This window comes from Glycine soja, chromosome 18 (genome assembly GCF_004193775.1).
Source record: "Glycine soja cultivar W05 chromosome 18, ASM419377v2, whole genome shotgun sequence".
Taxonomy (NCBI): Eukaryota; Viridiplantae; Streptophyta; class Magnoliopsida; order Fabales; family Fabaceae; genus Glycine; species Glycine soja.
Genome location: NC_041019.1, coordinates 42,938,738 through 42,953,666, shown reverse-complemented (window position 1 = coordinate 42,953,666; position 14,929 = coordinate 42,938,738). Strand labels below are relative to the sequence as shown.

Sequence of the window (14,929 nt, the reverse complement as noted above, 5' to 3'; positions counted from 1 at the left end):
CCAAATGAATGATACATGTAATTCATAAACTCCCGTTACATGTGATCCATACCCATATCCCAAAAAAACAAATAAGAGACTTCTTCAGTTTTACATTTTAGCTTAACCTTTTCAACCGAAAATCAAAATAGCTTTTGACATTTTATCAAAATTATTGCTCTTGGGCCATCCAATTGCAAAATAGTTCAGTAATATTAGAAATGATAAATATATACTTTCTAACACATTTGAAAACTTGAAATTTATTAATTATTCAAATTTATAAATGTGAGGGTTGAGACGTGTGTCACTTAGTCAATTTTAATTAATAATAATGCTTGGAAAGAGTATATTGCTAGCCTTTCCTCGTAATCATATATACATCAATAAATACAAAATTTCACACAATCATAGAATTTATGAAGTATATAGGTGATGGGAGGTGAGACAATAGTATTATTTTAAAGACAGATGAATTTGTTTGAACTTTGAAATGTCTGTTGCACAGTTATTTCAGGCTACAGAAACAGTGTAACGGGTGGGAACAAATATGATTTGCCACCAGAATTAGAGGTGCTTAATTATCTGGGGAGAGAAAGGGCAATTTGTCCAAGTTGAAGAGTATAGTATATATGGTACTGAATTAGCCTTACTAGGGGAGAATCTGATTCATTCTGTTAAGAAAAAGTTAATAATAAGGTCATGATGACTCACATACTCACAATCAGTAGTTCTCTTCATTCACTCATCTCTTTTCAGAATCTCTCTCTCTCTGTGCATGGACTGAAGCCTCACTTGAATGCTCCTCTAAAAGGAACATCAGCATGAGACTAGTACTTTTTACCTATCTAATTCACCACTCCCTTTTATGCCTGCCTCAACCTCTTTCCTTTTTGTCTCTTCCTCTCCTCTTTACTGTATCTTTCTCTCTGTCCCTCTATTTATACATCCCCTTTCTCCTGTCTAAAGAAACTCATCAAAGAGAGAAAAAAAATACTACTATACTACTATGTCTCCAGCAGGTTCATCAAGATGGAGCCCTACCACAGAACAGCTCATGATCTTGGAGGAACTGTACAGGAGTGGTATTAGAACTCCCAGTGCCTCTCAAATTCAGCAAATTACTACACACCTTTCTTTCTATGGCAGGATAGAAGGAAAGAACGTGTTCTACTGGTTTCAGAACCACAAGGCTAGGGATAGACAGAAGCTAAGAAGGAAACTCACCAAGCAACTGCAGCTACAGCAGCAGCAGCAACAACAACAATTCCAACTCCATCATCATTGCCAACAACTCAATCAAGATCATATCACTAACCATTTTGTTGGTAGCTTTGGTTATAGCACTGCTCGTTCTACTACCCATGATTTTTCCTTTTTTAACTCACCTAGCTTGATTTTTCAGGTAATCTTCCTTTTCAAACCATGCATGCACAAAGCCTGAGTAATGTATTAGGCATCCTTCAACTTACATTTGTCCAATAAACTCAGTTTGATGATATGTTTGGTTTTCCTTAAAAGCAAAGTCACACATTTATATTTGCTTGAAACCAAGTTTCAATTGATAACAATATCAAAGTTGTTTTTGCAAACTCAATTTGCAAAATGAAGTATACATTCAAACTTAATTAAGTTTGCAAATTTCAATCCAAGTACTTAATGTAACTTTCTTAGCTGTGTCTAGCCTATTCATATTTTCTGAGTAATATCTATAATAACTCTTGGATGCATGGGAGTGGCTGAATTAGCATCCTTCTACAAATTGTGGACTAAAATAAATGATGTCACTGCACAGAATTAATGACACTAGGGGCATTGCACAAAGGATGGGTTTAGGAAAAGCTATATTTGAAGTCTTGGATTCATTTCCAAAAGGCATATATTTAAAGTTTGAGAAAACTTAAACTAAGTTGCTAATTTGTTCATTTCATATGTTCAGGGAGGAGCTGCAAACACACCAGAACAAGCATTGAGTTGCAAATGGAATGTGCAAAACCCTCAAAGTAATTTGGTGGAGAATAAAGAGATGGCATTCTGCAACTATGGTTGGACACTTGTGGATGTTGATAATCAAGCATCTTCATGTTGCACTACTCGACCTCTCAAGACTCTTGATCTCTTTCCTCTCACAACTACCAGAATCAATGAAGACTGCACCGCCACACCACCCAAGTAGCTCTAACTCTATCGTTCCAAAACTGCATGTGTGTGACATTTGATGTTAATAGCCTATTGCTTAAGGAGTTTAATCTCTATATAGGAAACCATGCTGGAATGTATCAATTATACCAATAGTACCAAGTCTTGTACGTAGGACCTTTGGTTGCACCTTGTGAAAGCATGATCCAAGTATTCAACACTTTCATTCTGGAAAAAATCCTGTGGGTATATGTATATCCCAGTATGATACCAAGATTATTAATTTTATCCCAGAAGACCATATAATGAACCTGTCACTTATTTCTAAGTGGTGTTTGTTGTATTCACTTTCGTTAGTTTAGTTATATCAGATAAACATATTCTGGTTAATGTGCTCAATTTTATGGAAATTGTCAAACTGGTAATTTGTGTATTGATACTACATGGTCCCAACCTGTTATGTCTTTTAAGTCTATTTAATGTGTACTGGGTGTCCTTTGTTCATCAATCTCGAGTTCCTCTCATCGTGCATGATGAAAATAAAAGACTTTATGGACATGTGGTAAATCAACTTTTTTTTAGACTATGTAACTTTTTGAGTGAGTGAAAAGGTAACTGCATGGATCACACCCACATTTACAGCAAACAGAAAGAGTACATATATGGTCTCAACTGTCAATCGTTAAGTTGATGCTGCTCGTGATTGGTGTTAACGTGGCTTGACAAATGAGGAAGACAATAACATATAAAGACAACTAAAAGAATGCACATGCAAATTTGGATTAAATAAGTTGATGTTGAAACTCACATCAAAATTCAGAAGTTATTTGTTAAAGAGGAAAAAAATTGCCTCTGACATTTTATGAATAACTAGTAGAGTTTTATCAGTTTGCTTCGGGTAAGAAGCAACAATCCTATATATTTAATATGTATATCTATTGTAAGGAGAATATTCCATTTTGTTATACCTTTTTTGAGTTGAAAATAACCCATGTTTTATTTAACCTTCTTTTAAGTGGTTAATGTCTAATTTAATCCAATCATCCAATCAATCCAAATTAAGCTGAACAGAAAAATTCAAGTTGATTTATATTAGTGATTTCGATTGAATTTTAAAATTAGAAATTAGGTGACATTGATTCAGATATCGAAATTAAGTATGTACATATCTTAACTTGTACTATTTTTTTAAATTTTTTATGTTGCCAAATTCTATAATTTCAACTTTTAATATTCATTTGTTTTTTCATTTTATTCCGATTTGTTATTTTTTTCTCTATTATATTATTTTTTCTTCTTATTTTTAAATTTTAAATTTTTTTATTGATTAAATTGCATTTATCACCTATGAGATTTTGTAAAATTACACATACAACTGTCTTTTTAACTATTATGGGTGCCGATGTAATATTTTTAAACATTAAAGGAGTATTAATATAATATATCAGTAGGAGTTGGTAAACGGGCTCAAGTCCATGGACTGACCCTCGGGGCCCACAGTCCACGCGGGTTACAGACCAATTTTTTTAAACAGTTCATGGTTATGTCATATTTTTGGGTCCACCCCACTTAAACCGTGGACTATGCGGGTTTGGCCCGTGGGTTATCCGCAGCCCGTATTAGGTTTAATTTGTGTGATCCAGACCCAATTATATTAGGTTTGATATTCTCTTTTTCACTTTAAACTTTTCTTTTAAAATAACATATAAAGAAATATATTAGATAAGATAAAGATATCAATATAAAAATAAAAGATTTAAATTAAAAGATGATAAAGATAAAAAAGGATAAGATAAGAAAAATAAAAGATTAAGATAAAAAAGATAAGTGATAACCTGCTAAATTTATTTTTTTATATATATTTTTTCGACCTTTTTCTCTTTTAATATATTATTTTCATATTTGAAAGTCATAAATAATAAAAATATCAATTCTTATCATTTAAGCCAAAAATAATTGTTAAATAAATATTTTTAAAAATATTTCAATATATTTTTATTATAAAAATAGCTCATATCATATATAGCAGTTGTAGCAGGTTAAGAATATTTTTTCTCCTCACGTGTACTTAACAAATATCGAACTAGGCTTCTTGTTGACAACATACAAGCCTTGATATATACTAAAAATTGGTTACTAGTATTTGATATACAGGGTAACTAATATGTAATAATTATAGTCTTTTAATCACTTAACTTGACTTTATTCTAATATTTATTATTATTTCGAGTTTTAGGAAAAGAAGATGAAGATATGAAGATAAAGATGACTCAAGCTACTTCAAATATGAAATTATTTGTTGTTGGAGATGTTTAAATTTCATATTTTAGATTTATTGCTTGAATTTTCTTTTGTTAAGACATTATTTATTTTATTGATGTAATTGATTAATTATTGAGATTTTATTTACCTTTGTATTGAACTTAATGCGGGCCTTACGCGGGGCGGGCCAGCCCGCTTACCCACCCCTATATATCAGGAAATATCACTCTAATATAAGGTGGTAAGTGTAGAAATAGAAAAAAAAAGTTGCTGTAACTTGAAAAAAATTTAAGGATGTAAGTAATTTTTTTCTATTATAACTAACTTTTGACCCAATTCAAACCAACCCGGAATGTCTTTAAGTTGGCACAATCCATGTTACCATTTTTTAAAAATTGAATCAATCAAAATTAATTAACATTCATCGATTTAACTAGATCAAAATATCTTCTATACCCAAATCAACCTGACTACCCTTATTCCTTTCCTTTTTATTATTTTAAAAAATTGAGAGAGACACTTTCTCCCAAGTGCATATAATAATGATACAATTATATATCAAACAAATTCAAAATTTTCAACTCTTTTAATCAAATTAGATAAATTCCTAAAAAAAAACAAATTAGATAAATGGTCACTACTTAATGTTGTCCTTCATATAAATAACTCAATTTTTAACATGTTTATACAAAAATAAATATTTATTTTATCTAATTGGAATTCATTAATAAATAAATATTTTAAATACATTATATTTTAATTTATATGAATAATTTAAATTGTAATATTATTTTAGTTATTGACAATTTAGTTTGAAATTTATTGAAATTCAATTTAAGAGATAAAAAAAGCGCATTCTTAGGATTATTTTGTTTGGGTTTTTAGCATTCGAATGTCTGAAGCTGAAGCGCCTCACTTTCTCTAGATTGTGTTAACTATTTACTCCATGAATATTATACTATGGAATGAAAAATATTAGCTAATTGTTAATTGGTAAGGAAAAAGAGAGGGAAAGCAATAAATAATAGGTTTATTCTGTGAAAGGTATGAAGTTACGTACACATATGCACACATACGCACGTTCATAAGCCTTTTATTTATAATAGAAAGTCTCCATATCCCATGTGTCTAAAACAAAGAAATAACTACCACTAATAGGGATTAGTATTCTAACACTCCCCTTTAATTCCTATACAAACAACAACATTACATCAAATATGCACCACACCCAACATATTTCTCAGCAACTTGAATCTATCAGCCTTCAACTCCTTTGTCATAATATAAGCAAGTTGCAAATCTGTCCCACAATGTTTTAACCTTATCCTCCCTTTGTTAACTTGATCCCTTAAGAAATGAAACTTAGTTTCAATGTGCTTGCTACGACCATGGGACATAGGATTCCTTGCTAAGTCAATAGTAGACTTATTGTCCACTTGCAACTCCACAAAGTCATCAGTCTTCATATTTAATTTAGAAATAAGGGATAGAATCCACAGTGCTTGACATGCAGCACTACAAGCTGAAATGTACTCAGCTTCACAAATAGACAAAGCAACTACAAATTGCTTTTATGAACTCCAGGTAATTGGGGCACCACAAAGTAGAAACACATAACTAGAAGTAGATATTCTCTCCACTTTATCCCGAAACCAGTCTGAGTCAGAATAAGCTACGAGGTATAACTCATCTTTTTCTTTCTGATGAGGAAAGAATATGCCATAATTAAGTGTTCCTTTGAGATACCTCAAGATTCTTTTTGCTATTGCCAAATGAGACTGTTTTGGATTACTCATGAATATGTTGACAAGACCAACTCCATATGAGATTTTTGGTCTATTGTGGTAGACGAATCTCAAGCATCCCACTAGCTGCTTGAACAATGTGGCATCTACTGAAGCTTCATGATCACCTGTATCCAGTTTTAGATTTCCTTCCACTGGAATATCTACCTTATAACATTGATCCATGTCGAACCTCTTCAATACTTCTTTAATATAATTCTTCTGGTGCATCACTATTCCATCCTTAGTTTCAACAAACTCAATACCAAGGAAATATGATAGCAAGCTTAAATATGACATCTCGAATTCAGCAAATCATCCGCATAGAGGCATATTAGCAGGACTCCACCATCCTTAGTTGCCTTCACATAGATACCATGCTCTACAGTACATTTCTTAAAGTCTTCACCATGTATAAAGGAGTCTATTTTTTTATTCGAGGCCCTTGGAGCCTATTTCAGTCCATATAGAGCCTTTCTAAGTCTGTACACCTTGTCTTCACTGCCTATGACTTCATATCCAGGGGGTTGCTGAATATAAACTTCTTCATCTAAAGGGCCATTAAGAAATGCAGATTTGACATCTAATTGCCAAATTTTCTAATTCTTCCAACTTGCCAGGCTTACTAGTAACCTTACAGTCTCAAATCTAGCCACCGGTGCAAATATTTTTGAGTAATCCTCTCCTTCCTTTTGCATGAACCCTTTAACTATAGCCTAGCTTTGTGCTTGGCTATGCTGCCATCAGGCTTCAATTTGGTTTTATAAACCCACTTGACCGCTATAGGAGTCTTCCCAATTGGTAAAGTGACTAACTCCCAGGTTTTATTCCTTTATATGGCTCTTATTTCTTCATTCATGGCATCTGACCACAATTTCTCTTTAACGGCATCCTGAAATTTTACTGGTTCTGTAGCAGCCATCAAGGCTATATTCATAAACTCACCCTCATCTGTGATTGCAGTGTCAGGAAACATGTGGTAATCTCTGAGTCTTGCAGACATTCTCCATTCTTCTTGATCTTATTTGTTCTGTGATTTGTTCAACATTACCTTCTCCATGTGGTATTGCTTCATCTTGATGTTTAACTGAATTTTCCATAGGCACTTGGACATTGACAGTTGCTTGCTCCTTCTGGTTGTGTTTATCCTTCCAATATTTTAATTCATCAAATTATACATCTCTATTGTAGATTACTTTCTTTTTCTTGGGATTGTAGAGTTTGTATGAGCCTGTAGAGTGATAGCCAATAAAAATCATGGCTTCACTCTTATCATCTAGCTTTTTTCTTTTCTGATCTAGAACATGAGTATAGCATAAGGTTCCAAAGACCCTGAGATGTTGAACTGATGGTTTTCTACCTGACTAAACCTCCTCTGGTACTAGTGAAACTGAGTTTTGAGTTGGACATCGATTTAGTATATAGGTAGCTGGCTCCGTTGCTTCAACCCAAAAACTCAGTGGAAGATTTGTGCCTTTTATCATGCTTCTAACCATATTCATAATGGTTATATTTCTTCTTTCTACAACACCATTATGCCGAGGTGTATATTGAGTTGTCATCTCATGGATTATGCCATTATCTCTATAGAAGTTCTCGAATTCTCCAGAAGTGAACTCCCCTCCACCATTTATTCTTAGGATCTTCAAATTTTTCCCTGACTGTTTCTCCACTAGTATCTTGAACACCTTAAAGGTATCAAAGACTTCACTCTTAGCTTTAAGTGGATAGGTCCATAACTTCTTGCTGAATTCATTTACAAATGAGACAAAATACTTGTTCCCACCTAGAGAAGAAACTTTAAAGGGGCCACATACATCTGAGTAAATAATATTCAACAAATCACATGCTCTACTAGGGACATAAGACCCAAATGTTGATCTAGGTTGTTTGCTAACAAGACATCTCTCACATACAACTTGTGGATTCTTAATTTGAGAGAGACCATTGACTAAGTTCTTAGTATGCAACATACTTAAATCTTTGAAGTTAAGATGCCCATACCTCATATACCAGATCCAAGAATCATTCATCTCAGACTCAGCTGATAGACATTGGGATTTCAGAGTGCCAATTGTAACTTGGAATGTTCTGTTGGCTGGGAGTGGGGTTTTTGAGAACCTTTCTATGCTTATACAGCTCCAAGATTCCCTGATGCAAGTTCATACTAAAGCCTTTTTCAATCAATTGACCAATATTAATGCTGATGAGATTGCCTTTCATTGCTGGAACGTACAAGACATCTTTGATCATTGCCTGGTTGCCATCCTTTCTCCTGATCAAAATGTCTCCAGTGACTTCTGCTTGTATAATCCTATTGTTAGTAAACCTTATCTGGCTTTTCCTGATTTTATCAAAGTGTTCAACCACTCTCTATGAGTAGTCATATGATTGGAGCATTTCTTAGCCCCCAGATCCTTTAATATCATTCATCATTAACAAGAGAACATCATCTTCTGAATCTGCTTCCTTGGCCATATTTGCTTCATTTCCTTGTCTTCCATTATTCTGATTCTGGATTGGGTATTGACATTCAGATGAAAAATGTCCAATCCTTCCGCAATTGAAGGTCAACCTTTTTTTTCTTTCCATACCCCTTGTACCCTCTTCTTCTTGAAGATTTAGGTACATCTTGCTCAGTTATGAAATGTTCTTGAGTTTCATTATTTCTCTCTGGATTATCTTTGGCTACCCTATCACGACCCCTTCCTTTATGTCCTCTTCCTCGCCACGAATTCCTTTTTTTTTGTATGTTTGTGCTTGGAGTGCTTGATCTGGTGCCTTCCCACCTAAGCGCTTAAAAAGCTGTTGTTCATGGGCTTCGAGTGAGCCTTGGAGTTCTTCTACTTTCAGGATCTCCAGATTTTTTTATTCTTCTATGGCCACCACAATGTAGTCAAATTTGGGGTTCAAGGTACGTAGGACTTTCTCTAAGATGGTGAGATCAGTGATCTTCTCACCACAGGACTTCATTGCATTGGTCAGAGTAAAGACACGATTAAAGAACTCAACTACTCTTTCATTTTCCTCCATCTGCATCAATTCAAATTGCCTGCGCATCGTTTGAAGACGCACCTTCTTCAACTGTTCTGCGCCTTCAGTTCCTTTCTTTAAGATCTTCCATGCCTCCAATGAGGTTTTTTCTCCAATGATCTTTTCAAAATGGGAATTGTCCACACTCTAGTAAATCAAACATAGGGCCTTACAGTCGTTCTTCTTATTCCCATTATATGCCACCTTCTGTTCTTTTGTAGCATCTTCTGCAAGTGATGAATACCCTTTCTCCACGATCTCGAGGACTTCTTGATACCTAAGTATCACCTTTATATGTGCATACCACCGATGCCAATTCTTGCCGTCGAGGATCGGTAGATTTTCCATAACATTGCCACCATCTTGACCCATCCTTGATCTTGGATTCCTAGAATCGTTAAGGCTCTTGATACCACTTGTTAAGGAAAAAGAGAGAGAAAACAAGAAATAATAGGTTTATTATGTGAAAAGTATGAAGTTACACATACGCACGTTCACAAGCCTTTTATTTATAACAAAGTCTGCATATCCCATGTGTCTAAAACAAAGAAATAACTACCACTAATAAGAATTACTATTCTAACATTAACTATCTGCATAGTTCAAAATCAAAATGGAAAATGAGTAAACAATAAGATCCATTAAATAAAAAATAATTGGTGAAATATATTTCTATCTATTTGAGAGTAATTGCAATAGTTAGCGAGTTTTTTTTCTTGAAAAGTGCTCGTTAAACTTTGCCTTTGCTTAGGGATATTTTAGTTTGATAATTGAGACTAAATGTTTTCATATTTTGAGGTTATCTTTTTTAAAAAGTTTTTATTTTATTTTGTTAAAAAGGAATATTTCTTGTTTTCCAATTTCGACCAACAATTGCTTTAGCATCAGCCCGAAGGGAGTTGTTGTTCTCACCCTCAACTATCGTGAAATTACATGAATACCCTCCTCTCTTCCCTATGCCCCTTCCTTCTCCCTTCCTCCCTCACAATTCGGGCACCACCACCACCTCTTCTCTTATTAGAGATAAAAAATTAATTTAGTTGGTTACAATTTAGTTATTAGTTTAGTTAGTTACAAATTAGTTAAAGTTTAACTATATAAGAGTCAATGTATTCATGTAAAAATTGATTTGCTCATTTTGAGCATTATTCAAAATAATATTCAATTTCTCTTTTGTCTTCTTTCCATCTCTCTACCTTAAATTTTATCATGGTATGAGAGCAATATCAACCTCCACCTATATTTTTTTCCGTTGCTTCGTTCATTTTTTTTATCATTATTCGCCTTCCAGTTTTTCAATTTCGATATCTTTCTTTCTAGACGTTACTTTCTCTCACGACCCAGTGAAACACTCGATTTTCTTCTTCCTCTCTTTAGTGTCCTCGCCGCTGCCATCAGTCTCTCTTCACCGCGCTACCATGCCACGTCGCCACTGCACCACCACCCTTAGTCGGCCATTATGTTAGATGGTTGGGTGTGTGCTTTCCTTTTGGTGCTTTCTTGGTCTGTGGAGGTAATTGACGCAAGTGTTGGTGATGCTGATCCGTGCTACAGGGGTTGTATAACATAATGTTAGGAAATTGAATGCGTTGGGAAAAGATGTTTTCCAAACTGTAAATTTTCTTTTGATGGAGAATTTATTGATCGCCCATGGTACATGCAACAAGAACACACACTAGATTTAGTAATGCAATCTCACCATCAGCAATTGAATGTGATCCCCAATCCAAAACCTACAGGAAGGCTAGATATTTTTACTTACAAGGTGTTTGATTAAATGCTTCTGAAGATTTTGAAGATTTTGGCTTATTGTTTTCAGCCTTTTAGGCTTGTTTTGATGATTTTAGCTTCTACCATGTGTGGTGATTAAGCATTGTTCATTTGTTAGCTTCTGTCATGAGTGGTTAAGCCTTGGTTATTGTTGGTTCACAAAGTGTTTGTGAAAAGTGTAACATCCCAATTTTTCGTAAATAAATTTAAAAAGCTTTTTAGTAAAAATAAATAAATAAATAAATATAGAGCAAATAATAGGCTGAGTACCCTAGGTATAAATAGTTATGTTAAGTCAGCTGCCTCCTTTTGGCCTCATTTTCGTTTTTCCCCTTCTCCTCTCAAAACCCTTTCTTTTTCCCGCAGCCCACCAAACCTGTCTCAGTAAAACGACGATCTCGAACCTGTTCACCGTTGGATTGTCGTAAAATTTGAGTATCATGTTCGCAACCCAAATCCGAACATTCTCACCGTTGGGAATTTCGAAATCATATCTGATCTTAGAGGAAAACCCTTCGCATTGTAGCATCTTAATTTCCCGCAGAAACCCAAAACTGTATCGGTAAAACTACGATCTCGGTTTCGTTAGCCGTTGGATTTTCATAAAATTTGGATATGTTGTTCGAAATACAATTCTGCACGCTTCCACCGTTGGGATTTGCGAGATAATATTTGTGGAGGGAGAAAAAGGAATCGCATGAAGACAGTACAAGTGGAGGTTTCAATCTCTTCTCCGTCTCTCTCACGTCTGGGAATTCTATCGGAGCAGTCGGAGGAATAATTGAAAGAATTTCAGGGAACCGCTAGAGATGTTGCTATCGCTGGCTCAGAAGTAAGGGATTAGTTATTCACGATTGGGGATTAGTGAGAACATGTGCAGGGATCCTTAGAGTATCAATTGGAATGAGTTTTGGGGTGTTTCTACAATTTTTACTTTATCCTTATAATTATAACTATGAGTTATATATAAATTATATATGTTTGATGAATCATTTGATGTCCCAATGAAAAATTTTTGTGAAATTAATGTGCTTTTGTATTGAGTGTGAACCGTAGTATGAATTGATGAAATTAAGTAAGAAGATATTGAGTTTGTATTTTCCCCTTTTCATGTTGTTTAGTTTTTTTTTATAGTTTAAAATTGATATTATATTTGAAATTGAGAAAAGAATTCTAATAGACTATGTGTTGTATTCTTAGATAATATATATATGAATTCATGTATAGTTATATATATGAGAAAGTGTTTATATAATTATTTAAAATTGGTACATTGAAAACTTTCTTTAAATTCATGATCAAATATGATATACGTTGCTGGATTTATATATATAGATTTAGTTATATATTTATTTATATTAATATTTTATGTAAATAATGTTGTAGTGTTGTTATTGTGTGATTCCAAAAATTATTCAAATGTTGGAGTTCGAGAATACTATGTTTAGATTTGAGATACATGTGTATTGAGATGTGTGTATTGAGTTATGAGCTGTGAATTATACAATAACCCGACCAGTGTTGATATTGAGAAAATTGTTTATGCGCAGTGTTAAAGAGAAAGTGTAGGTTCCTAATTAGGAACCAGTGTTAAAGAGAAAGTGTAGGTTTCCTATTTAGGAACCAGTGTTAAATCGTAGTGCAATTGTGTTGAACGTGTTTAAAACACGAGCGTGAGGTCGTGGGTATTGTATAATTCATGAGCAGTGTCTGCATGCAAAATTGTTTTAGGGGTTGGACCTGAATCAGGAGGGAGAGGCCCTGACGGACTCTTCGGAGTGTAGCCCTTGGGGGTCACCGGGTTTGAGTACTCCTTTAAGCCTATGTTGATCCCATATGGTTGGAGTATTCTTGCAAAACATCGTGACCCTGACTGGTCTCCCTATGATCTTACTTAGTGAGAGTGACCTGACAAACCCATTGTGTGGTGTGTCTTGTTATGTACTCCTAAGCGCCCCAGGGTGGTTTTTCACTGACATGGTACCACATTGCATATAGGCTTGAGTCTTAGCATAACTGTCTCATGCGCTTGCTAATTGTTTATTATGAAATTGATGTGTTATTATGTCTTGATCAGAGCGTGTGATTCTTGTGTAATGTGATTGATGATTGAAAAGTGAACTTTGAATGACAAAGTGGTGGAATTACATGAATTTTGTGTAACTAAGTTTTATTTGGTTTATATGATATGTATATCTAGTTGTCTTGTTTCTCTATTAGTTAGGAATGTAATAACTCACTCCCGTGTGTTGTTTGTGTTTGGATCCTGTGATGATCTTGAACTTTGTGTTCAAGGGAGCAGACGACTAGGTGAATTGATTTAAGGAACCTTGTGCTGAAGGACGTCGAGACACAACGCTCTGATAGGATGTGGCATTGGGGTATAGGGTTTTATATTAATTGTATGAAGTCTTAGACGGTCTTGCTTAAACCGAGATAACTTTATTATTTATTTGGACAAGTTTGAATATGATGTAGAAGAATGTGAATGTGAGCCTTTTACCCATTTGAAAGGCTTGTATTTAAAAATACTATTAATTAATATTTAGATTTTTATTCCTTTATCAGTATATATGTGAGGGGTAGAGGGTGTCACAAAAAGTTCTCATAGAAGACAGATTTTGTGATTCTTCTATTTTGTTGATGTAAGCTTCTGTATGTGGTGATTAAGCATTGTTTAAGCTTTTGTCATGGATGGTCAAGCATTGAATTGTTGTTTTGCTTCTGCTCTTGATGGTTAAGCCTCGTTGCTTCTGCCAAGTGGTTAAACTTTGAGGTATAGTTTATGCTTGGTGGTTAAGCTTTGATAGTTTCGTGGATTAATAATGATTTGAGCTTCTGCCAAATGGTCTTGTTGTTGATTTCGCTTGATGGTTAAGCTTTGATGCTTGCTTTGGACTCTTGGAAGAAGATTGAGAAAGCTGAAGTAGGTCAAAGATTTCTAGAAGTTTCTGTTTTGGCCGATGTACTTCCGGCATGTTTAGCTATATTCTAAGTTTTCAAACTTTATTTTCATTTCCTTTGATGTTGATGTATTGTCTTTTTCAAGCTGGAAGTGTTTTGCGGGCGATATTAGAGATACAAATTAGTTTAGTTGTTAGTTATTAGTTTAAATTGTTACAATTTAGTTTAGCTTATTACAATTTAATTTAATTAGTTACAAATTAGTTTAGTTAATTACAAGTTTAGCTATATAAGACTCAATGTATTTATGTAAAAATTGATTTTCTTATTTTGAACAATATCCAAAATAATATTCAATCTCTTTTTTCTGTTCTTTCCATCTCTCTACCTTGAATTTTATCATCTCTCTTTGTCTTTTTGCATCTCAAACCCCAAATCTCCCTCCTATCAATTGCATTCTTTGACACAAAACACAACACAATATCACAATGAAATCATAATTTTTTTTAAAACAAAAATGAATTTACATTTTTGTTGCTATCTAGGTTGAGTTGCCCAATGTTTTCACGATTTTGTAGGATAACTCATCCCAAAACCCAGACAACAACGAAAATAAAAATGTAATTTTCATTGTACATTTTGTTTTCTTAACTTGAATTGATGACTTGAAAGTCCGACCCAATCTTAATTCTATAGAGTGAAAATAACTTTAAAATTTAAATCAATCCAACCATATTAATTATTGTTAATTTTGATTTTATTTTAATTAAACCCAAATCAATATCCCTGAAAATTTTGGTATCCTATACCTGTGTTCACATGGGTGTGTTTGGTGTCTACTCTTTTTATGAGGATTGGCCTTGTCTAATCAATATGCCCTTTCTTGTGAAAATCCTTATCATTAATTTTATTCTTTCTTAACTTTTGTATCATAGTGAATAAAAAAACAAGAATGAAATCGAAAAATCATTAAATTCTGGTTCCTCTTGAACGAACAAAAAATCTACTTCCCCTCGTCGATCCTTTATTCGGTTTCCATTCATAGATTTCATATTTTA

At 33.9% G+C, this 14,929-nt stretch overlaps 1 protein-coding gene across 1 annotated transcript; it reads left to right on the top strand.

The window, feature by feature from the left end:
- The first annotated feature begins 630 nt into the window (after nt 1–630).
- On the top strand, nt 631–2,557 carry LOC114396127 (WUSCHEL-related homeobox 3-like). Its single transcript, XM_028358022.1, has 2 exons — nt 631–1,384; nt 1,919–2,557. Exons 1-2 carry the CDS (start codon nt 989–991, stop codon nt 2,153–2,155), a joined length of 633 nt encoding a protein of 210 aa, XP_028213823.1. The 5' UTR covers nt 631–988; the 3' UTR covers nt 2,156–2,557.
- The last annotated feature ends 12,372 nt before the right edge of the window (nt 2,558–14,929 follow it).

Bases quoted from the DNA above. Each gene is read 5' to 3' on its own strand.
- LOC114396127 (XM_028358022.1), top strand. From the start codon at position 989: ATGTCTCCAGCAGGTTCATCAAGATGGAGCCCTACCACAGAACAGCTC. The intron at 1,385-1,918 runs GTAATCTTCCTT...TCATATGTTCAG, and splicing joins CACCTAGCTTGATTTTTCAG to GGAGGAGCTGCAAACACACC.